At 48.5% G+C, this 23703-nt stretch overlaps 1 protein-coding gene across 5 annotated transcripts in view; it reads right to left on the bottom strand.

The window, feature by feature from the left end:
- Positions 1–23703, bottom strand: part of LOC122395991 (homeotic protein antennapedia-like) — a 127193-nt gene that overhangs the window by 8215 nt on the left and 95275 nt on the right. For 4 of the 5 annotated variants that reach the window (XM_043394031.1, XM_043394028.1, XM_043394029.1 and 1 more), the window contains exon 2: positions 5790–7253. In XM_043394031.1, coding sequence (XP_043249966.1) covers positions 5790–6594 — 805 coding nt within the window. In that variant the 5' untranslated portion in view covers positions 6595–7253. Of the gene's footprint in view, positions 1–5789; positions 7254–23115; positions 23189–23703 lie in introns of those variants that run through there. The other variant, XM_043394030.1, reaches the window with a different exon arrangement.

Raw genomic sequence — 23703 nt, 5'->3', positions numbered from 1 at the left:
ACCGACTGACTGATTGCGAGCGCGGCTCAACGCCGACGATCGAGGGTCGAGAAAAAGGATTAAAAGGCGCGACAGAGACGTATCAAACAATCGCACGGCTCTATGCGCAAAAAACTTTATTGCCTCGCTTGATATTTACATTAAGACTAAATTCGGAGTTTTTAATTAACCGCTACGGATCTAAGAGATCGTTAAATTCGAAGCAGATGAACTGGTATCGTCACGTGACCAGCGGTCTTGCCATGTGGCTGTCAATGCTCGCGCAGGGTGGTAGCGTGTATTGTTTTATGGAAATGCAAACCATAAATGGTCCTAATTCCGTTGCATTATTTATAAATCGCTGGTTACGAAAGAAACTGCTTGAATTTCCTAACGCGTTTTAATTTTACTTTCCGATGCGTCGGATCGGATTTTAATTTATACCGTACGAAGACGGCTGATATTCTGGGATCCGTTCGAATTCATGGTGCCCTAGATTTTAAGGCTAGTTCACCGCAACTATTCGTATCTTCCCTTTAGCGGAGTCCGATGGACATTCCTTCGAACGCGTCACGCTGCTCGAACATTAGAATTATAACCCTATCGCGCGTTACTTTTCATGCGTCCTGACTACGAGAAATATTACAGGTTTTTTCGTATGATAATGCGTTTCGGGACGATACGTCGACGCGAGATAACGCGCGTTCGCTCTGGCGGCCGCGACTTTGTAATTACATTTGACGGGACGAGGCTACCGACTGTGTTCGCGCGCGAGATAATTTCGACGCTGTTTCTCGTATTAAGTTAATTGGCTTGATCACGGTCCGGAAGAGCTGATGCCCAGGACGTTTCTCCGAGATTCATACGAGCCTTATCCGCTCGGCTGATCAAGTAAAAAGAATGCTAATCTCCGCGGTTGTACGCGGTCTGTCTGATAAATAACCGCACCGACGATGTAAAAAAAACTAAAACAATGCCCGCGATGCTGGAATATATCCTCGTTTTTTCACCTACGAAATATGGTTCCCTCCGCGTTGATACGCACCTTTTTCCTGTCTTTCGTTGCCTCGATGCAAGACCACGCGTTCACATTGTCTCTCCGGTTTCTTTCCGTTTGGAAATCCGACTGATAAAATCGCAACAATTCACGGTGTCGCGTTCCGACCGATTACAGCGCACTTTCCGTTCGCCAAGTTCGGACGAACTGGTCGTTGGTCGCCGTTCAAGAGCAATCGGTAGCCTTTGAGGCATTCATACTATTAAAATGCTTGCGAAGGGGACGTACAATTACCGCCATTAACTTCCCCCGTCGTTTCAAGCCGCTGGGTGGCCGTTTTCTCGAGCTTGGAACAGAGTTTCAGCGGCTGGAACAGTGAACTGTTCGGATATTTTGATATTTCGATAGTTCTATTATTTAAATAAAATTGAAACGCGTTGGCAGAATTATTTACCGCGGTCGTCTGATTCATATCCGAAATTGTCAGTAGGCATGAAATTGATTCTATTTAGTTCGAGCGACTAACGAGGGATAAATGAGTAATACGAATAGCGTTGCGAAAGTCTCCAACAGTAAACACGATCTGCCTTCGAGGCCCCCAGTTTTGATCGGTTAATCATTAATCCGCGTATATTAAGATTTCCTCGCAAGATTTACAGTTCTGCACTGGTACTTCGTGTGTATCTCGTGTGACGTAACAGTCTCGCGTACACGATTATTACCGCTCACGTGTGGTTATTATTTTCATTTAATTTATTTAATGACTTTATTCACCGAATATAAACGAAATAAAAGCAACAGAAAGGAGCAAAGTATACGTTACGAGAACTGCACCGCTTCAACCAGCGTGAAAGCATAATTTATCCTTGGTACTCTGAACGCCAAATAAGGCTGCTTTACAACCTAACCCAATTTTTACTAGCCAAAAAAGAGGTATTTCATGATTCCACTTCGACTCGGTTCAAGATGATTTAATTAATTTTATTTCCCCTTCACCAGGACAGTTTTATTCGTATTTCTATACCGCGTAACCCGTTTTAAAAAATGTTCCTGTACCGTTTGATCCAACTTGTTGTTTTAACCGCCACGTTTATTTCCTTTTCCTCGTGTTTTGTCAACTCACTCGAAGCTCATACTTTCTCGATCCTGGGCGGTTTCCTTGTTTGATTATTGCGATGCGGTTTACGGCCACCATCCTTCTTCTCGACTATCCAAAATTCGTGTCCTTCGTTATTCCTACTGTTCCCGTAAATTCGACCACATTACTCCTCTGTCGCAGCATTCTGGCTGGCTGAATACAAGGCAGAGACGAATACCTCGTCCCTGTTGCCTCGTTCGCGAAATCTTTCACCAAATTTCAAACTACCGTTTAAATTCCCTTCCGGACAACCCATTCTGCACGGAACCGGGACGATTGTGCGTTCGATTCGAATTAAATTGGAAAAAAAAATATATATTTTGACTCGAATTTTGCTAGGCCATATCGGGAACATTCGCATCCGATATTGCACGCGATCGCGTAACGAGGATCGTCGGTTAATGGCGGATCGAGGAGACGTCAGAAGAGGCCTCGACATTAGAAACCGCGTCTCGTGACGTTCGCCGTTAAAACGAGAGAACCGACGCGCGGCGTTTCGCGGGCCAAGCCAACTACGCCGGAATTTCCTAACCTATGTAACGCCAATGTCCCGCAAAAGGTGGCAGGGAATCTCGCCGGTTTCACCGAGCAAATGCCCCGGAGAGCACCTGCATCTATAAAATTGAGCCATGCATTATTCATGAAGTCCTGCTTATAGCGCGCTTAGCTCAGCTGGGTGTTTTGCAACGTAGAAAGAAACGGGCAGCCGCGGCCTGGAATGGATAGGCAGATAAATTGATATGAAGTTTATCATGATTGGTTGCCCGGTAAGGGTAATAGGATCGAGTGGGAACTAATAGACACTGTTAAAAGAGGCTAGCGCGGGAAACTGGAGGAGAACGCCGGCGAACGGACCAAAGAAAATCGAGAATCGGGTGATTATCGAAGACCAGGTCCGATGGATGTTCGCGGAGAATCGAATTATTCCGACGTGGAACGCGATCGAATAGGCTTCCACTGGGTATTATACTGCACGCACGGAAACGGCGTGCAATAAATTTCACCTGATCGACCCCTTCCGAACGAACGTTTTTATCTGGGTACAAATTTCGAACAAGGTGGATAAGATTAACAGCTATTTATCGTCCATCTTTATGTTCATAGGCGTTTGATCTCAAAATGAATGTCGAAATATAAATATACAACTTATAAATTGTAATTAATTACTGAGAAATTTAGTACGATCAATTATCGAGCATCTGGTAGTTCCTAACTTCAAAATAGAGCTGTACACTAGTAATATAACAATAAACTAGCGATGGTTGAGTGGTTCTACATCGATGAACAATCAAACTAACATCGAAACCTGGAACGAGGATGATAGGAATGTACGAAATAGAATAAAAATAACATAAAAGAAAATCAAACGGGGATAAAAAATATTTAGCAGAGGCGATGCTGTAGACCAGAACTGATATTAAAATGGCGGCGGGGTCAGGACAAAAATGTCTGAGTAGCCCTAGAACGATCGAAGATTCCCTATAGAGTTCGAGAGTTATTAGGGGTGGGAAAATTGAAGGAAATCGTTTTTCCTGTTTAACATTCTCGCAGGGAAAAGCACGAAGCAGACAGCGAGGGATCGATACGTATGCCAGAAGCGCGAGAAATATATGCTGTTTGATGATGCGAGAAAAGACTTAAACGTGCCGACATCTGTGAGCAGATTCAGGCACTCGAGCCTCTTTCTTCCTTTGACTGGCAGCACTCCACGGACCAGTATCGTCATCCTGAACTGGACCTTTTATCGGCGAATCGGAGAGCTTTGGTACCAGCTTCCGAACCTAACCGAGAGATGGTCGCGATCTGGCTCGTAGTTTAAACAATACTCGATAGGAAAATACCTTTAACGAATCTTTTTTCTTGCAAAATCGTACTTTGAAGCTTCGAGATCGATCACCAAAATTTTACGAGCCTCAGATATTTAATTAACCTACTTTACACCTATACTTGTTAAATCAATACATATTTTTTTATACCCGTTTTATATCTATGGGCTAAATATAAACATACGAGAAGTAAATATCGTTGCTAATTAAATTTGTTAACTTAACTACGATATAAACTCAAGATTGCAAGAGAATATTAAAAAAGACTTACGGGAGGGTTCGAGGAGATGTCCGAGAGCACTATTTCGCGAAGATTAACGAGAAAATTAACAACTTGTCGCGGCTGGAAGAGACGACTCGTCTTCGCGAACTTCGTTGAACAACTGAGAGAGCAAGGGTGGCAAGGTAAACGGTGATCCAGGAAACGATCGTAAGCCGACCTTGCAAGCTCGCTTCGGATTTGAAGAACGACGACCCACGAGTGAAAGGAAATAAGAGCAAAGGCAACGGGGGATGGTGAAACCTGTGCTCTTACCTAACCCAGGGACAGATACCTCGGAGTTAACGGGGGAACGGCCATTATCGGTTCGTTATTGCCGTCATAAATTTCCAACTCGTTACACCGGAATTACCCCTGCGATTCTTCGCAGTCACGACTCGAGGAAATTTCGGTAAACCTTTTTCCCCCGGTGCTGTGGATCAGCGAGCAGGTGGCCCGTTCGAGCGACCAGTCCAGGACGGTCCAAGGTGGCTGGAAACCGTCGAAAGACGCTGGATCCTCCGAAAGTGAAAACGGGGGAACTAGTTCAACGCAACATCGAGCGGAAACGAGCGACCACGAGATATCATGGGAATAAAAGTGGATGAGCAGAGGCTCTGCCAAGCTGCGGAGCCAACGCGAACGCAGCCAGCAAGATAACTTTTATGGGGGGGTGAGGAGGAGGGGGGCAGAGGACGGTGTACGGTGTGGTGAAACTACCGGGCTAAAAGGTCAGGGCAATAAATAACTCGGGACGTCGGTATACCTAGAAACTGGAGACATTATGCCAATCTTGGCTTGCGAACCGTACAAATGTGGTCTAGTTTTACCTACTGTGTTGCATAAATCTGAAAGCGGCCGGCTACCTGGCGTCCTCTCTAGAAACCTTGCTTTCTACGAAACATTTTTGATCGCACCGGAGGAAGCCTTGAGCCTATTTTCGAGAACCACGTCACGTGTTCCGATTACCGTGCTCGCGAATATATAATTCCCCCATTTTTCCCCCCTCCGCCTCCTCTCTTTCTGATACAAGGATTTCGTTTTTAAAAGTAAATTGATGTCTTCCGCGTGGCTCCGGAGGCCGCCACCGGGAGGCGGAACGAAGAAACGCGCGCGGAATAACTTGCACGCGTTTCGACGCGGCCTCCGCTACCGCGACCAGCTTTCTAGCTCTTTTTCCTTTTAATTTATGTAAACAGTCGTTTTCGGTAACTCGTTCGACGGTCGATAACGTTCAAGCGCGAGCATTAATAAACCGCGCAGTTTCTTCCTGAATTTAATTTACTCCCCGTGGGAAGCGGGAACCGGTTAAGCGCGATTCCGGTCTCGCGTCGATGCGTTTGAAAAGTTTTACTCGATAGCGATTTCCGATCGGCGTTTTGCTACAGTCCAACAGATAAAGGATATTTGGGAACTGCACGATTTCACAGTGATCCTAATCTAAATGCACAGGCTGGAGTGTCCTAAAAACGCCAGGTTAAGCAGCTCCTAATCACTCTGGGTTGCAAAGTAATGCACAAGAACTGTCTTGAGCTAATTAAGGGTAACAAGTCAACGTGTTGAGAAGGGGTGTTTTAGAGGGTTGCTTACCGAATTGACTTCTCATCCAGGGATAGAGCGGACTCGGTAGGTTGGCGCTTGCCGCGCCTTGAGGAGCACCCTGTTGTTGCTGACTGAGGGGCGAGGCGACCACCCCTTGGTGTTGGGGGGCCGGTTGCTGTTGCTGGGGATGCATACCGGGTTGGGTCTGTTGCGTCGCCGTCTGCGTCTGCTGTTGCTGCTGGTACATCATGTGCTGCTGCTGGGCTTGAAGATGCTGATGGGGCTGCTGTTGCTGCTGATGCGGAGGTTGCTGCGGCTGCATGTGAGGATGCTGGGAGTGCATCTGGTGGTGCATCTGGGACTCGACGAGAGGCGGGCTATCCGGTCCATCGAGCACGCTACCCTGATGATCGACCGCGGCCGCTTGAAGCTTGCAACTCGCGTAGACAATAGGAGTGGACGGATGTCCGTTCGGGGTCGGCGTGTGTCCCATGTGACCCATGCCGGGGCTGGGGGACGTCGACCTGTAACCGCCCATCCCGTCGATGTTCCCGTGCTCCTGCTGATGCTGATAATAGGTCGCGTTACGCATATCCATCCGATTGTACGGCGGAAACCTCGGATAAGGCATATCTTGCTGGCTGCCCGCGGCCCCATAATGGTGCCCAGGCACTCCCTGACGTAGGAGAGTAGGGTCGCAAGGGTCCCCGGCTTGCTGAGACTGCTGCTGAACCGACTGCGTTTGCTGGGGCACCTGGACGGCGGCACCGTAGTGCTGCTGATGCTGATGCGGGTGTTCCACCCCGCCATTACGCAGGTCCGGGATGTACGAATTCGCGAAGTACGAACTCATGCTACTGTCCCACCTGTCCCACCTGCTAATGCCACCTCGGTCTTTTTGCGTACTCTCACACTCCGTCCTCTTTCTCCTCGATCGGTTAATCCTCCCGCGTTACTTCCTTTTCCTTTCTGTCTATTATTTTTGTACTCTCTGCGTACGGACACACACTGTCACACGTCCTTACATATATATATATTAATATATGTATACCTATTCTATTTATACATACAATATCACCTCCTCCTGGTCGCGATTCCTCTCGGTTTACTCTCCTCCGCGCACTCTCGGACGACACGCGCGGCACACTCTTTCCTTCTTTTTTTTTCTCTTTTTTTTTTATCACACCACCATCGTCGCGAATCACTCGCGTATCATCGGATTCCTTTCTCCTTTACTCCCGCTATCACACTGGGGCTCACCAACGAAGAAAGAAAAACCAGAAACTGGAGCACTACAGAACCGTAAGTTATCAAGCTGCGGGCTTGATAGGGGGGAATAAAGGGGGTTTAGGGGGAAGAGGGGGGGGGGAAGTTTAAACTTGTACACGAGGGGGGGAAGATGGTAATCAGAGTTCTTCGTCTTCTTCGGTGTGGTACCTTCGTTCAAAGCGCCAAGCCGCACCAGACACGTTCCGTTCCTCTGTCCACCCTGCTAACGAAGTTGCGCCGCACCTGCAACACCAAACAACAGGCGACGCGTTTTAATTTCCTGCCGTGGCACGTTCGTTGATCGCGACGCGCGATATTCCGCCGAAGGAACGACGGGACAGAAGAAAAAGGTGTCGAATTTGTCCGTTGGCCGTACCTCGAGCGAACGAGTAGTCGCGAAACGTTTTACACGGAGTCCACGACGCGGAGACCAGCGACAGCTCCGCGCGATGATCTTTGCCCGACGAACCGGGCGAACCGAGCGGAGTTTGACTCTGAGTGACAGAAGGCGAGTTACACACGTGCTCGTCACGGTGACGGCCATCGCCCAGACGCCGAACTTGCCCCGGGGCCTTCTGTGTGGGCGGGCTAAACGATCGTTAAATTTGGAAAAATTCCCGTCCATTAAGCAGCATGGCTACTGAACGCTTCGCCGAGATTCCCCGCGACCTACTAATTTTTTTGTTGCTCCCGCCGCCGGGGGGGTTCGCGCGTCTCGTTAGTGCGTAACTAGAAACGCACGATCGTTTTGAATTCCGGGTAGTCGAACGTCGAGACGAGAAGGGGACGAAACAAAACGAAAATTGAGAGTAAAATTGTTCGAGCGTGTCTGCCCATCGCTTACTGTTTCTACTTAGACCGAAGTCCAACTCAGTTTTTCGTATACCATCGATATTAGAACGTATAATAATGATTCAAAGATTTAAGGATAGTTTTTGAGGTAAGAGAGAGCTTTAAAAATACTCGATGATTCAAAGTTCGCGCGGAGTTCGTGGATCCAAGAGCTCCATTAAGGACGCGTCGGTCCTTTATCGGGCGGCATCTCGTCGAACCTTCAGAACCGATCTCTCGATCCTCGCCCGGAACCCTTCCATACCGACCGTGTGTCACGCAGCAACCACAGACGAAGTATACGGAATCAAAAATAATATTTTCGGAACGGGGAAACATTTCTATTCCATATTTTCGGTAATGAATTTTTTTCTCGAAAGTGAGTAGAAATTCGGGCGTATGTGTATTCACAAAAAATGATTATAATTGGCCCCCGCAACTGAAAATATTTTTTTTAGCACAATTTGAAATGTTTTAATTTCGTCCAAAAATTTCTAAATGAGTTTTGTTCCATAAATAAATTTCTATAGAATATATTCACTATTCTAGGAGATTATCAGAATCAAATACTTCTTCCTCGAATCCCCGAAGCTATACGAAGCGTCTGAATTCATATACAAGGTGGCTATGCGTTAGTATGTGTGAGTGGAGGGGCCGTTTCCTTCGGGCACTGGTCCGATAATACTTGATTGCCTTTTTCAATCCCTCCCACACACAGCTTTCTGTCCAGCAATACTAACTCAGTGAATAGTTTCTCATCCGACCGCCATTCGTGAGAAGAGGACGCTAAAATCACCTCCGAATTTTCAGGTCGGTATGGCAGTCATATGGGGCGACGAAACTCCATATGGTGTAAGGTCTACTCGTGTACCTCGTCTGTCCAGCAACGTCGGTTTAAAGTTAGCCGCCTGACTCGCGTTCCGCGAAGAGGCGGGAGTCTGTGTACCGATTGTTTCGTACCACTCCGTGGAACTGAAGAAAGTTGGTGGAGATAGTATTCGGTAAATTGGCCGTGAAACCGTCCCCACTCCCTCTGTTAGCAAGTAGCGAAGGCCTGAGCCCGACTCGAATCAGCTTGGTCCGCTAAACTTTCGAGTCGTTTAGAATAGTGCTCCGAAACTTTCCGTAACTTTCGAAACTTTCGAGTCCGATCAATTTCCTTGAACCGTCTTGGTATACAAATTTTCGACACACGCGCAAGACTATGAATATTTCAAAACAATAATTTGATCATGTTCCACTGTAGGTATACCACCCCTGATGTTCCCCAAATCTCTATAATATTTCGAGCTATATTCTCGTTATTTTAGGGAGAACGTCACGAATTACGGGGCGTCCTTCTCAAAAATGGCGAGTGAGGGAGAGAGAGAGAGAGAGGGAGGGAGGATCGAACAAAAGTCCGTGGCTATCGACAGCGATAAAAGCAAAAAGGTGGCTACGAAACGAGGGAATAGAATGTACGGGCGCGTACGGTATTGTGGGCAGCCCGGTGGTCGTGTTGGTGATGGTGGAGAGTGTGGGTAGGGTCGCGGGGGCGGATGTACAAGGGATCGAACGCTAGGCAGGGGAGGGTTGGGGGGGGGGCGGCAGGTTGAAGGGTTCGGGCGGAGGTGGGGCCCTTGGGAGTTCGCTGTACACGAGAATGGGTCGGACGCGGGACGATCGCGATTAACATTCCGGCCGCTAGCTCGCTGTTCGCGCGGCGCTTTCATTAATTCCAGCGTATTGATTCCCCGGATTGATGAATGGCCGCCGATAGCGATTCCATGCGCTCCGTACTCCCCCTCCCTCCCCCGTTTGTTCCCCGCTATCCCGGATCGCGTATAAATTCTCTCGCAGGATTTTAACTCAATTCCCGCTTTACGGGGCTCGCCTTCACCGTATTCTTTCCCCCGAAACAGCCCTATTCCACGTAACGTATGTTTCTTCTTATTTATTCACTTCCTTCCTGCACCGATGGAGATAGAGAGGGCTCGCGTCTCGTTTCCATTGGGACGCAACCCTTCCTCCCTCGTAACTTTTTTTTTCTCGTTGACCCCGCGTCCCGACCACTCCGTCGCGATTATAAACGCGATCGGTGTTACGCCGGCCGTGTAATAAACAGCTCGGAATGGGAAAACGTCACGCCCCGGTATTATCGGGTACGTGTCCCGTGTTTCATTGTTTTCCTCCGCGAAACGTTCCGTTTTTCCGCCTTTTCCCCCCGCGTTTAATTACACGGCAACTGGCTCCTGACGGAAAGCCGTTTCCTGCCGATGGGAAACGTTCGGGGAAAACGATAACGACGGGTCGCGCGGACCGATCGGCGGGAGGTTGAGAGTTTCTTCAAGGTCGAGGGCAAACGGGGTCATCGGGCGGCGTTCGGTGGTGACACCGACCGGAAGAGGCATAAACCAGCTAGCCGTTTAAAAGGTCTAAGGAGTTCGTGTGATAGCCGACAGATGGCGACGGCGATAGCAGAAAGAACTGGAAAAAACGGGGTGGAGCGTGTCTGACAGCTGGGTGGGTTCGGGGCCAAGGTGATTGAAAACAGGGTGGAGCGTCACGTGACGCCATAGTTGGATATGGAAGTGACGTCAGGCAGCTATGATGGCCTCTAGTTAACAAAATGGCTCCCGCCGGGGAATTTCTTTGTCCCTCGTAGTAGCCGTTATCGCGGCCCCGGGGGCACGTTGTTGCTCCGATTTCCGTAAACAGCGGCTGTCGCGGAGTTCGTTCCGTCTACTCGTCGATCCAATTGCTCTCGATCAATTGCACAAACGTTTCTCGAACTGCCCAGCCTGTATAATAGCGGTTCCCGTTTAATGGCAATTAAAACTACTTGTTCGAATCGAAGACAAGCGGACGGAAAACGGAGCAGTTTAGAAATTCTTGGACCTCCCTTAAGAAACAGGAATTTTACAAGCAGAGATCACTTTCTATTCGACGTTGCGTACGCGTATACGGAGGAATTCTCGGTTGTTCTTTATCTTAAACGTTGGATCCGCGATTGGGGAAACATTTGTACGCTCGATCAAATTCCAGGTCCCGGCGCGATAAACTAATGGCCGCCAATCGGGATAACAAAGTCGTCCAGGCGGTAGGCAGACGAAACTGGCCGATTAAATAAACGACGCGATATCGCGCGGATGGACTGGTCCACTAAAGATTGTCACCCGCGAACGGTGGCGGGATTTGACAGTTATGGGGCCCGTAACTCGTGGCAGTCGTTTGCACGCCGTAAAACGGTCGTAAAACTGAAGGAGCTCGTAAAACGGGGACCCTCGAATGGGCCACCTATGGCATCGAGGTTCCAGGAGACGTCAGAAAACTGTCCTTATATTTCCTTAATTTTCGTTTACGTTTCTGAGTCAGATTGCACCCTCGACTTCGAAAGTCTTAAACACCTACTGTAGCAGTTTTTTTTTTTTAGTTTGATAATTAATGTCGCTGACGCACATGAAGAAAAGTGTCTGCCAGTGGCAAATAGCGCACCGTAAACAAGCGCGTAGCACAAGAGAGTCGAAGATGATGAATATTTATACTAATTCCCGCGTGCAAACCGGTATCCTTAATCTAATTAGAAGCTAATCGTCGGTTGTATTCGACTGAATTAATTGTAGGTCGCTAATTGAAAATACGCGTTACAATAACCATGCAATGTTACGCGAGACCGGTTCGGAGAGGTGACTCGCAATGACCGTAGAATTCTCGTCGTCGTTTCGAGCCGCGACCCAATTCGAACGGGAATAATTACCGGACGTTTTTTGTTTCTTAATAACCGCCTTTATTAGTAGCAAATTAGCTGCTCAGCTGCGCGTTATCGCGATATGAAATCAAGCTCGCCTCCATCCTCTTTGACACAGGCATTTGCTCGACGGCGTTCGCGACACGGAGCTACCGAGTAAACGATAATCGTTGGAACAAAAAAAGTAACATGCATTGCCGGTTTGCAACACGATCGCGCATATCGTGACAATCGGCAGGACACGGTGGAATTTTAATTCGACGATCTATTCCCTCTCCGCGTCGAGCTTTGATTATTTTCAGCGTTCGAGCTCCGCGAGTTCCGATCGTAAACAACATTTCGCGCCGTTTTACATCGCGAGAAAGAATATCAACTTCTCCGCGTGATCTTGAGATGTCTAGGGCTTTCGTTGGTAACGGAGTGAAGTTTATCCGAGCGTAGCGAGAGTCTCGATGATTCGTGGCGAGGCGGACCGAAATAGGCTCGCGAATTGCGGTGAATTGAGATTAAATGGAACGAGATAACCGCGAGTCGCTGGCTGCCTTATCGTTGCATCCCTTCATTGCAGCGATGCCTTGCCACCTCGACGGAGCCCATAAATCTACAAAACCACGGGTACACGCGAGAAGACACAAGCAGAATGGAATGCTGAACGATGTTATCGGCGCGAGTGTTTCGCGCGTCGTAAACGTAGACGAAATCTTTCCGAGAACGCGATCTCGAATCGAATTAACCCTGTCCCGGAGTCGGATTAAAGTGACCAAGACACCACGGGCGCTAAGAGCCCGTTAACTGACGTCAACTTCTCCGTGTTTCCGTACCCGAAACAAGGTTATCGAGTTTCATAACGCTCGAGTATATCTCGAGGAGTTTACCCCGCCTCCACGGAGACTCCAAGGAATCAGAATTGCGCACGGTGCAGCCAGACTACCTTAGTAATCGGTAAACAAGTTGTTCAAGAACCGCGAACGCGTAGCTCTCGGGAGTAACGGGGAACGCCATTTCTTTGCGTCTTCGAGCGTGCTGATATCTCGAATCGGCCGGATACGAAACCATCCTGACCACATGTTATGCTGGAAACCCATTGGATCGTGTTTCTTTAGGCCCGTAGTTTTTCACGTACCATTTAAAAATAGAATCAACTGTGAGAGTAGTTCTCCGCTATGAGGGGGGAAAAAAACTCCTGTTCTGAAGGTAGCATTGAAAATTGCGCAAAGAGGACGGCATTATGTCGGAGCACTTGAAAAAGATCGATGGAGGACCGTCGATAGAAAGGCCCTTATTGAGATTCAGCGTATTGGACGTGTGAAACCCACTTGAGCGATCGAGGATACAAAAACGGTGGAAAATGGTTGGCCTTAGGTCTCGTATTACAGCCGTTTCTGTATTTCGGTAATGCATAGTTTACTACAACCTGCACGCATTGAAATCTCTCCTATTCCGGAATAATTTTTAATCGACCACCGCGTGTGACGCGAACGGGATATAATCCTTAATGTATAAATCAAGTTCACAAAGGCGGGAAATCTGAATTGTGAGAAAAGGCCGGTTCGTTGGAGGGAACGTGGTACGTGGACGGTGTGTTTCTGTGTGTCAGGAGTGCGGAGGATCGCCGAGGGAGCCGGTGAATGCGGGAACAATCCGAACGCGGCGCGAGCAAGTAGTCCAAGGAGCCATCCAGGAAAAAAAGGATCGGAGGAGTAACGGAGAATAGCGCGGGAGCACAGCGACGAGGGAAATCAACGTGGGGATACCGTTACGCGCGGTGGAAGGTGTCCAGCTGGCGGAAGGTCGACTCGGCATTAAAGGGTGACCGCGATCAAGGTTTCGAGCTGGACTGCTCCATCGAAAAGGATCGCGCTCCACGCAATATATCCTGCGTCTATCCTGGTGGTCGTGGTGTACGTGCACGCACGCACTAGCGCCCGGTGAACGGAGAACCGACACGCCAGCGGATCAGCCAAATGCTAACATGCATATGCGATTAGCATAATCGAGTCGGCCTGCAGGAAACCAGTTTGCAAGGCCGCTCAAAAGCCGGCCGCCCAATAGCTTATGCCGCTCTCCGCGGACCGGCACGCACGCCGCATCCGTAATTCCATTTCCCCCCACCGTCGCGGCGCGAGCGTCGCCTCGCGTCAGCTGACCGCGAGAAGACACCGAACAGGACCGTGTTCCAACCGCTCCCCGCGCCTCTCGCGGCTGATTGCGAAATCTACCGGAACGACGTGCCCCGCTAGGAATCCCGCGCTCGCCTCTTTTGCTCCTTTTCGACGCCCGTTCTCTCTTATTGACCATCCACACGTGAAACCAATGTCGCTACTCTCTTTAATTTAATAACATTTCGTTGAAGATTTAATGTTACGCCATTTCTAAGGCCAGATTCAATTTCAGCGACCACAAATCTATCGAAAACGGTATACATCATCGTGCATGTACATCGTATATACGCATCGACGCTCGAGCACCGTCGCTTTGAAGTTACCAACAACGAAAACCGTAACATTCTTGAGTTTCGAAAATACAAGTGTCTTCCAACAAGATTGTGCCCTCATTTTCATCGAAAGAACCTCGTCGAGGGCATCAATATACGCATCGAGGCTCGAGCGCCGTCGCTTTGAAGTTACAACGTATCCCATTAGCTCCCCACGTCGAACCATACGCGGTCGGCCTCGGTTCAAGATAAAAATCGCTTCCCACCCCGCTTTCAAGACCGTCCCCGGACTTTATCCCTCGAAGGCGAGAATTGCCGTGTAAATCTCTCGAACTTTCTCGCGGTGATCTCTCAAAAAAGCTCCAGAATTATGACGGCGTTGATTATTTCGCCGGCGGAGTAAACAGCCGCGCTGAAAACGGCGTCGTCGTATTTAATAAACAGAGACGCTCTGCGGTTCTCGCGGACCTCTGGGAACCGGAGCATTTCTGTTTAGAGGGAGCCACGGTCTGGAGGGGGATGAAGAGGGTCGAAACAGTCGGCCATGAACGTCGCAGATAAATTCCACCGACGTTCTGCTATCCGACGATATGTATTACACCCTCGGCCCTTTTTTTCTACCCTCTACGACCGTATTTTTTTCCCCACCCCCTCCCACCCCTGTTCGTTTTCAACTTACTTCGGCCGCGGCGTCAGTTACCACCTCTGTTTTCTATTTACTTTTTTTTGCTTCTCGTCGTCTCTCAATTCTGCGTTCGAGATTATCAACGCTCGTATTTTTCAACGGGTTTCAACCCCCCGGTGCTTTTTCCCCGTGTTTTCCGCCCGCGAATCGAAGGCAGTCGCGCTCGATAACACGTTTTGTTCTCGTGGATATAGTCGTTTCAATGAAACCTTTATCGGTCCGAGCGCGGTCGACCTTTTTCACCGTTTTTCGAATCCGTTAAGGGACATCCTCCTCGACGTTCCTCGCCATTGAAACGTCCTTTTTCCCCACTTTTATTAAAATAACTTCCGCAGATTTCGGTAAACCGTCTCCACTTCGAGATAAATTGGATGTAGAAATACGAAACAATTTTCATCAGGCGACAGGTAACGTATGACGTTTTCATATCTCGTTCGAAGTGTGGAAATTATCGCGAGCACGGATCAAGCTCGATGCAATGAGTTATGTTTCTTCCACGAACGATCGCATTAATATGTACGACAGGACAACGACGCCTCGGACAGGCGCATGAATATACTGGATTTTCGCGCATAATTTATGGAAATCACCCTGACGAGACGCGTCAAACTAAAAGACAGCTAAACTCTTTTTATTCTAACGAGATAACTGAACACGGTAATTAATCGTAAATTGCAACAACGAATGGGAGAAAATGATTGCATCGCAGCCAACTATTCTATACAACGTGTGCAATTATCCTGTAGATCTCAAAGGATACTAGCCATCGTGCGTAAAACAATACCGCGCGTTAATAAATTAGTAAAAGCGAGGATTCTTAGATTATTTGACAGGTCGAGCAGCTTCTCATCGTCGTTATAGCACTCGTAACCTAGAGACAGAATCGGGGTAATAATTGACCCGTCCTCGTCATCGATCTCGACCCGAGCGCTTCTGCTTCCAATTTCACTTGTTGCCAAGTGACCATTCCACTTGTCAACACAGTGTAACGGACGAGGCTCGCGTGCAACTATCGAGGTATCCATTGTACGGTACCTTGTACACGTTCTATCGCATGTACGAATCGATAGAGTCACGCGACTAGTTTATAGACGCGTGCCAAAAGTGAGCCTTGAACGCAAAACTCGGACCCGTGGATCGATTTCGGGAACCGTAAACAGAGGAAAGAGAAACCTGGGAACAGGGAAAAGCAAACCCCGAGAATTCGCTCGTTGACCTAAATGAGCTGCTCGAATTTTGCGCTACTCCCTCGCAGCGGGACGTCCAACACCTAACACAAGGGCTCCGGGCTGACTTCTGTTCCTCGACTTTCGCCGGTTTCGCATGAAAAGCCAAGGATCACGGAATCTTACCTAACTTTCACATTTTTTCGGGAAAACTTTTTTGTCTAGGACCTGGTCTGTGCGGAAATTTAGGGCGGTCAGCTTTCTCTTTTGGGGCCCACGGTTCTCGAAGGTCGAAACGGTCCCTCGGAAAACGAATCCAGTTTCGACTTCGATTTATTTACACTCGGTAACATCTATCGTTATCTATACTGCTTTTGTTCTTAGTAGCAACCGATCAATTTTATTGACCCCTATACGTAATAGTCGTGTCCGACCTGTGTGGGTCAGGGTTCAGCATGTTCGAGTCAGCAAAATACAACCCGCACCGCGTATAACTGTTTTTTAATACATAAATACGACACTTAACAGTCGTGGAATTTTTATTAATCTTTGACAGTAATTCCTGATGGTCTCTAATATCCTTGGAATTATTTTCCGGTACCTGTACTTAGCCTACATGGCACTAGCATGCGGGTTGCATAATTTATCAAGGTGAATCGACCACGTTTCGTTTATCACGTTTTAATATATGTTTTTAAACTTCTGATGATTCTCTATCTTAAGTCAAGAGGATTTATTCAAGGTGTGTGCACCAGTGTAGACTTTCTTTGTGCCAGAAAACGTTTTAAAATTGAGATTCCAAGTGTTTCGAGGACCGTGCAACAATTTGATTGCAATCGTTTGCCCAGAGGAGCTTCCACACGACGAAAGTGTTTCGAAGTTGTAGCACATTCGATGCGTAAAAGTTTTAACGAAGGCACGCGGATGCGCGTTCGTAGCGCAACAAAGCTAGGCCAGATACGATCTCGAGTCGGTCGAGTATTGCGTACATACCGGTGCATATAAAACACGGCTAGCCCATTCCCTGAGAACCGTCGAGTTTCACTCGAGCAACGAGGTTAAAAGTCGTACACCGGGTTTCCACGAAATCTAGATTCTACTTCGTTAATAGCCGTCCAAAGAGGACCGTCGTATCTCGCCTTGCCATCGAGGGGCAATGAAAAATTTTCTAAAGGCACTTTAGAAGTCGCGCGTAGATAGAGAAATCAAGTTCCTCGCGGAGGGTGTTGCGATGGCGGAATAAGAAACGAGAAATAGGATTCTGGGTTCGCTCGTAACGAGACCTTGACGGCGTGCCTCGCGATTTAAAGAGGGTAATTAGAATTCATGATGCAAGCTGGTTGCTTTCCAGAGGGACAGGCTGAAAGGGTTAGGGCTGCGGTATAATTCATAATTTATGGATGCGTGGCTGACCGATGAGACGAGACCTATACGCGTACCCTAAAACACTAGGGTACCCTTCGTTATGCCTTAAGGCTCATTCGTTGCGACTAACAACCCTCGAGGCCCTAATTCGAGAGCGACTTGGTTGTACGTGTTTAGCTGCTGCTCGAAATTTTATGGTATTTTCAGGGTAAAAGTAAAAGACATAACATTGAGCAATCAAAACGCGTTCGTGAAAAAAATTTATGGTTTCGACACCTGGGTGGGTTCTTTAAAAAATAAAGACAGATTGGGAATACGGAGCATTGAATTAAGAACTGTTTTGATTGATTGTATCGATTAATTGCAAACGACTTATGAGCAAATAAAGTGTCACGTGGCGACATTTATCTTCGATGTACGACGCTTACACGTTCGCCCCCATATCGAACACAAGTGATCTACGCTGGTATCTTCGAGCAAAACATTGGAACCGCCATAAAATTACCAGTACGTTATGTTTCTATAACCTGTCTCGTTACTTTTCATGCAAATGTACCTACAGATCTGAGCATTCGAGCACTCTCATCGGAAAAGATACATAAATCTTTCCTATCCTTACGCTACGTCCATGTGCCGTAGATCTTAAACCTCGCCATTTTGCGAAAGTTAACGGTGCTCGAATAATTCCAACTGTGCAATAAAATAATTTGTCGCGGACAGCGAGAAATTTACCGCGGGTCTGATCGGACCCGTCTATGCAGAACCACTGATTGCAGGTACAGGTTTCCAACAGTAATCCTGTTTTTACCGAGCATGACCGATAACCAGTTCCACTCCTTATCGCTTAGTTTTGTCCTACTCTTCTTCGTTCATAAATTATACAGATTCGAATTAAAGATCGCAATTTTTAACCCCCGAGTTCGAGAACTCACAAATATTATTCGCCAACAATTTATATTGTATATTCATTGGCTCGATAATTACCGAAATAAATTTGCGTGCAAGCAGAAGTTAAAATTCTCTAAACGCGAAGGGTGACCGTTTCGATGTCCTTCCAAGGTGAAACCGCTCCCCCAGCCGGTGGTCCACGGGGGTAGAAAAGGGGTGGAACGCGAGGGGGGTTCGCGTCTTAGCTGGTAACGCCGATGGCGGACCTAAAATTACGGAAGGTGAGCCTTTATTTCGTCGCGAGGGCGAGGAGGGGTTGCCTATAAGACCGTCGAGACACGCCGGAGAGTGGAAAGTTTTGACGCCACCCTATAAATCAAGCTCCAGGCTCGCTCGGCCGGAACGTTGTACGGGCTCACCCCGGCTCGAGAGTTTCGCTCACCGTATGTCTCCTTCGCTCTCGGCACAGACAGCTTGTACAAGGTGAGTCAAAAATTCCAACAGTTCCGTCGTCCCCGCCCCCCCCCCGTTCCCCCCCGGCCGCCACGACTTTGAAATAATTACCCCCGGAGTTAATTTATGTCGCGACTGCGGCCCGTCGCCGTCGGGGGAACGGGGACGCGCTTTTTCCGAATTAACGCGCGACACCCTCGTGAAAAAATTCTGTTCGGCTGATAGCTGCCCGGAGGGTGAATCGCGACCCCCTCCGGGGGCGAAACTGCGAGAACAGGGAGGTAGGTTGGCTCGTGTTGTCGAGGATCGTGTTGGCGCTCGAGGATCTCATCTTCGAAATCGATATGATAATAATTATTTTATTCTTTCAGTGTACAGTCGTTCGAATTTCCTATCGAGTGAATTTTGCTTCGCCGGTTCTCGTTGATCTATGAATCGACCTTTCGAGGAAACGCCGGGAGGCGTAAAAAGGGAAAAGGGGGTCGATTGCGAAACAAAACGAGCGAAAGACGTGGCCGTTCGTGGGCGAGTAGCTGATATCGCGTCGCGATAATCGCGGAAATGGTTGGTACGAGGGGGGAACGTTTAGCCGGGACACATGTCGCGCGTTCAGCAGATATTATACAATTAGCAGATATGATTATTAAATGGGAAGTCGATTATCTGGGATCGGTGCACGTCGCGCGTTTCAATGCTAATATCGTTTATCGAGAGGAAACACCGTTCTTTGCCCCCGTGGTATATTTCCTAGGCGGGATCGCGGTGCGTGAAGGATATTATGGGAATATTTCGAATAGATCGGATGCCGATACGCGGCACAAAAGCCGCGAACGAGTGGAAACGTTTCGCGCACAGCCGACCATCCAAGCCAGAAATTCCTTCCTGGGGGGGGGAGGCGATTGTTTTTTTCTGTTAAACGCGACGAATAAGCTACCGATTCCGATGGGGCGATGATCGAAGTAAGATCGAACCTAGAGTCTGGGACAGAATCGTCCCTCGGTGGGTCCACCTCTCCGTAGGAAATACGTTTCCGGTAGTTGGCCGGCTGTCGTTGGAAGTCGCGTGACAGACAGAAAAGAGCTCGCAGAGAAAGGGTGGTCGACGTAGGATCAGGGAGAAAAGGAGGAAATTGGGTGGAGTAGACCGGGGCGGCAGGGTGAGAAGCGAGGATTCGGCTAGCTAGCGGCGTGGAGCGGTTGGTTCGGGGTTGGTATTGGATGCTGCCTCGGCGAAGCTCACGGTAGGGGTAGTTTGACAAGTTGACAAGAGCACAAAGGCCGCGGCGGAGCCGCAGGAGGGGAAGGGGCGGAAAGGCGAGACGAGAGGGAGAATCAGAGAGGAACGGAGAAACGGTGAGAGAGTGGGTAGAGGAGGCGTCGCGACGCTCACCGTCCGACGGAGGGTTACCGGGAACAGGGGAGGGGGAGGGTGAGGCCAGGGGGGATGAAAGCCCGGCAGATCCAACGTCGTGAACAAAGGCTTCACCCCGCCTCGCCTCTCTCGGACTTTGGAAACGGGATCACCCATACCACCGTGGACCCCGTGTGCGTGTGCGTGTGCGAGTTGGAGTTTGCTTGCTCGACTCGATAGATACGGGGCCGGGCCTAATATCGAAAGTTCCTGGCTCGGGCAGAGACCGTGCTTAATTAAATCGGAAGACCGTGAGAGATAACCGGCGACCCTCCCATCGAACGTCTGGAAAACACGGTACCACGGGCGCGATTCGACGCTGCAAAATGAACGCGCATATTCGTTGGAAAATATATTTTTGTCGAAACAGACCGACAGAATGCGATCGCGGAACGGTTCGTACCTTATCTCGACCCACCGTTTGTTGCTTTCACCGCGAACCAGCGCAGAGAACCGATTGAAGTTTGACGAACGCGCAGAAATTAGGCCGTCGCGTTCGAAATCACGTTTAACCTGTAGATTGAGCAATTCATCGATGGTAAACTCGCACGTACGGGTGGCGGAAAAAGAGTAAACGTGACGTAACCAGCCTGGTTTTGCTGTAAACGCCGATACGTACCGTAATTCAATCGATGAACAGGGAATCGGAAATCTTAGCTTATCGATTTAACAGACCCGTTAATGGACTCTGATTTGGCGAACAAAATTCTTAGAATGTAGTTGGATGCAAGCTGATTGGCGAAGACACCAGCGTATATGGTGAAACCACCCTGGATCTACAGGGTATTAGATCGTCGTTAAATGGTTGTCTATTTAAAGCAGATGTTCGTGTAAAAACGATAAACCTCTTTCAGCGACCTAATAAAATACCCACAAATCTTCGGCGCGTCCCGTTTTCGTACTCTGCAATTTACTGCTCGTTAAAAGCCACCCCCTGACCCAGCGATGAATGAATCCGCGGGATCCGGAGCAAACCGTGTCGAACGGAGGGAATCGATAGAGTACAATGCGTGCGATCGCCGATCCCGGTTCGACGTTCCGCGGTTCGAACGATGTTTCTAATGATCCTCGCGGCGTTCTCGATCGCGATAAATCATGCTAGCAGCTCGTAAACCGTAAGGGGGCCCCGGGTATATGTATCAATGCGGACACGCGAGCGGAGAAGGGGGGGGCGGGAACAGCGACGTGGAGGGGGAAGGCGGAAAGAGTCTGTACATCGCTGCGAAGTTATGCCGCGGTATGAATGGAACGCTTTTGCGGAGCACGCCTTATACAAGGTGGTTAGCTGAAATATTTATTGCCCTTCGAACGGGTATCGGCCGTCGGCGGTATGCCATTGTGGAAAATCGTTCGAGTTGTTCACGGCCACGGTTCCTATTATTCCCACCTTTTTTTTTATCCCGCCTGTCTATCCTCTTCCACAGTCTCCCCCGTCACCAGACATTCCCAGCTCGTTGTTTTTTAGTTGCGTGTTTTTGATAAACAAAGTTTCTGCCTACGAGGGTTGATTTTAAAGTTCTGGATCCGCCTTCGTTGGAATCGGAGCTCAACTGTCGCGGAATGTTGACTTTGGCGATGACGTGCTTCTGAATGCATCGAACCACATCGCATTTTGCAAATATTACTCATTGTTGGTATAGCATCGATCGAAAGGAAGGTGCTTTTAACTTTTTAAGTCGACCTCGTGGGCGAAAAGTATTTTAATAGTTATGTATTGCGGAGGAAGCTGCGCGTAGGAGTGTCAATTTATAGGCACCGGTTGGAGAATTCCTGTCGAAGTACCCGAGACCCCGAAATTAAGAGAAACCAGCGAAATAACACGCCCGTGGCCTGGAATTAAAGCAACCCTCGCCAATCTCGATCGTTCCGAGAACCATCTCCGGATTACAGCTGTCATTAAAACACGATCGAGTGCCTAATAACCCCCTTGCCAGCGAGGAAGCACGGAATCTAAATCTATTGGAGTATCGGAGGATCGGGAGGTGAACGTAGAAAACGAACAACGAAAGTTTTACCGGGACTATACAAACTGCTATCCTACTGGAGCGAGAAACAAGAAAGCGAAACCATCGAGGGGGAAAGAATTAAGCGCGCCATGGAAGTTGCTGGACTTCCGGTAACGGTCCGTGTTTTCTCGCGCGAGTTCCATCGAATATGACAGTTTCTGGAAAAACTTGTTTGGTCGAGGCGGAACGGAAACGTTTCGAGGAAAACTGGAACGACTCCGCGAAAATAGTCGCTGGAAAGGAAATGGGAAGCTTCCGTGAAAATCGCCACGTCCGGCGATTCGTTTTCCATCGATTTCCACGGTGCAACGATTTCAATCCATGCTCCGGCGATCGCAGCCACCGGCAATTAAGATAATTAGATCGCGATCGCGTCTGAGATACTTTGTGTAAACACCGTAAAGACGCGTTCAATATGCGGACTCGGACTTTATCGAATTAAACGTTGTTTAATTAATTTCTTCGAATCCACGTAATTATATTCGCCACGGGAGTTCGTGCAGAACTCTGAGAATTCCTCGCGAAGTGGAATAATCATCTCCAGCAGAGGGTGACCGCAACTAACTTTTCATAATCAACAGTTTGGAAGAGTAGGAAGCGATCGAACGCATTCGACGCTCGATCGGATTATCAATCTTTAATTCATCCAGACCTGGCGAGACCTTCGCGCTTCCCCGTCATTCCTCATCCCCGATGTAAGCTTCTCTAAGCTACCAGACACCCCAACACCGACCTCGTGGCTACGAATCCACTAAATCAGAAGCGCAGCGAAGCGTCTTCACCCCGAAGTAGTCACGGATCACCCTCGAATTCGGGTTTCGCAGTAGTTGCCACCTGAAGGTGAGGCAAAGTTCAAACTCTGGTCGACAATGTCTACAAAGTGGTAACTAGCGAAAGGTCAACGTTCCAATGCCTCGTTGCAGTACCTAACCCAGACCCTAACCCCTTGCCTCACCAAGTAACAAAAAATAGCAAATTTTGTTCCATTTGTCGTATAAGGTTCCTCAATTTATAAAACAGAAATTTTTAAATATACTAAGAGAATAATAATTTAGTTTAACCCTGGACATTCGTAAAAAGTTTCGCTCGAGGGTCGATGAAACTCGAGAGACACTTCCCTACACTACTTTTCGTACGTACTGTTTGAAGTTTGGTACACTCAGAGGCATTTCCGGCGAATACCGTTCCCGTTACGTCGCGCACAGCACCATTTACTACGATTGAAAATTAAAAAGAAACGTCTACGTTATTAATGTTCGACGCGGCAAAGTTTGCGCCGCGGAACCAGCTGTTGCAAACAATGCGTCCGGGAAATGTCAGTCGACCAATAACGTCGAAACACGCGTTACGATAGGCGGAGGGGGGGGGGGGGACGTGGAGGAGTAACTTTGCAACGCGGGCGATGCATATACTTTAAATGGTAATGTTACATGCACGCGTGTGTAAAGAGAAGTCGTGTCGGTCGATTAGTCGAGGACTGTTTGCACGTTGCAAACGGCGCCCGATGGAATGGAATATTTGCGCGTCGGTCGCTCGAAACGTGTTCTTTCTACGAGACATTGTAATAGACCCGTATTCTCTTAACAAATTCATAATTGAACGCCTCGACGCGTTAGAAAAATACTACGCCTTCGCGTTCCCCCGCGGAACCTGTTGCCCGGCGTCGTCGACTATTTTTATCATTCGTGCACCGTAAACTTTTTCCTGTAAAAAATATTACGTAACCGG

The sequence above is a fragment of the Colletes gigas genome, unplaced genomic scaffold (genome assembly GCF_013123115.1).
Source record: "Colletes gigas isolate AHSC1104 unplaced genomic scaffold, ASM1312311v1 Colletes_gigas_Sc00006, whole genome shotgun sequence".
NCBI classification, from domain to species: domain Eukaryota; kingdom Metazoa; phylum Arthropoda; class Insecta; order Hymenoptera; family Colletidae; genus Colletes; species Colletes gigas.
This window is presented reverse-complemented; position numbering and strand designations above follow the sequence as displayed.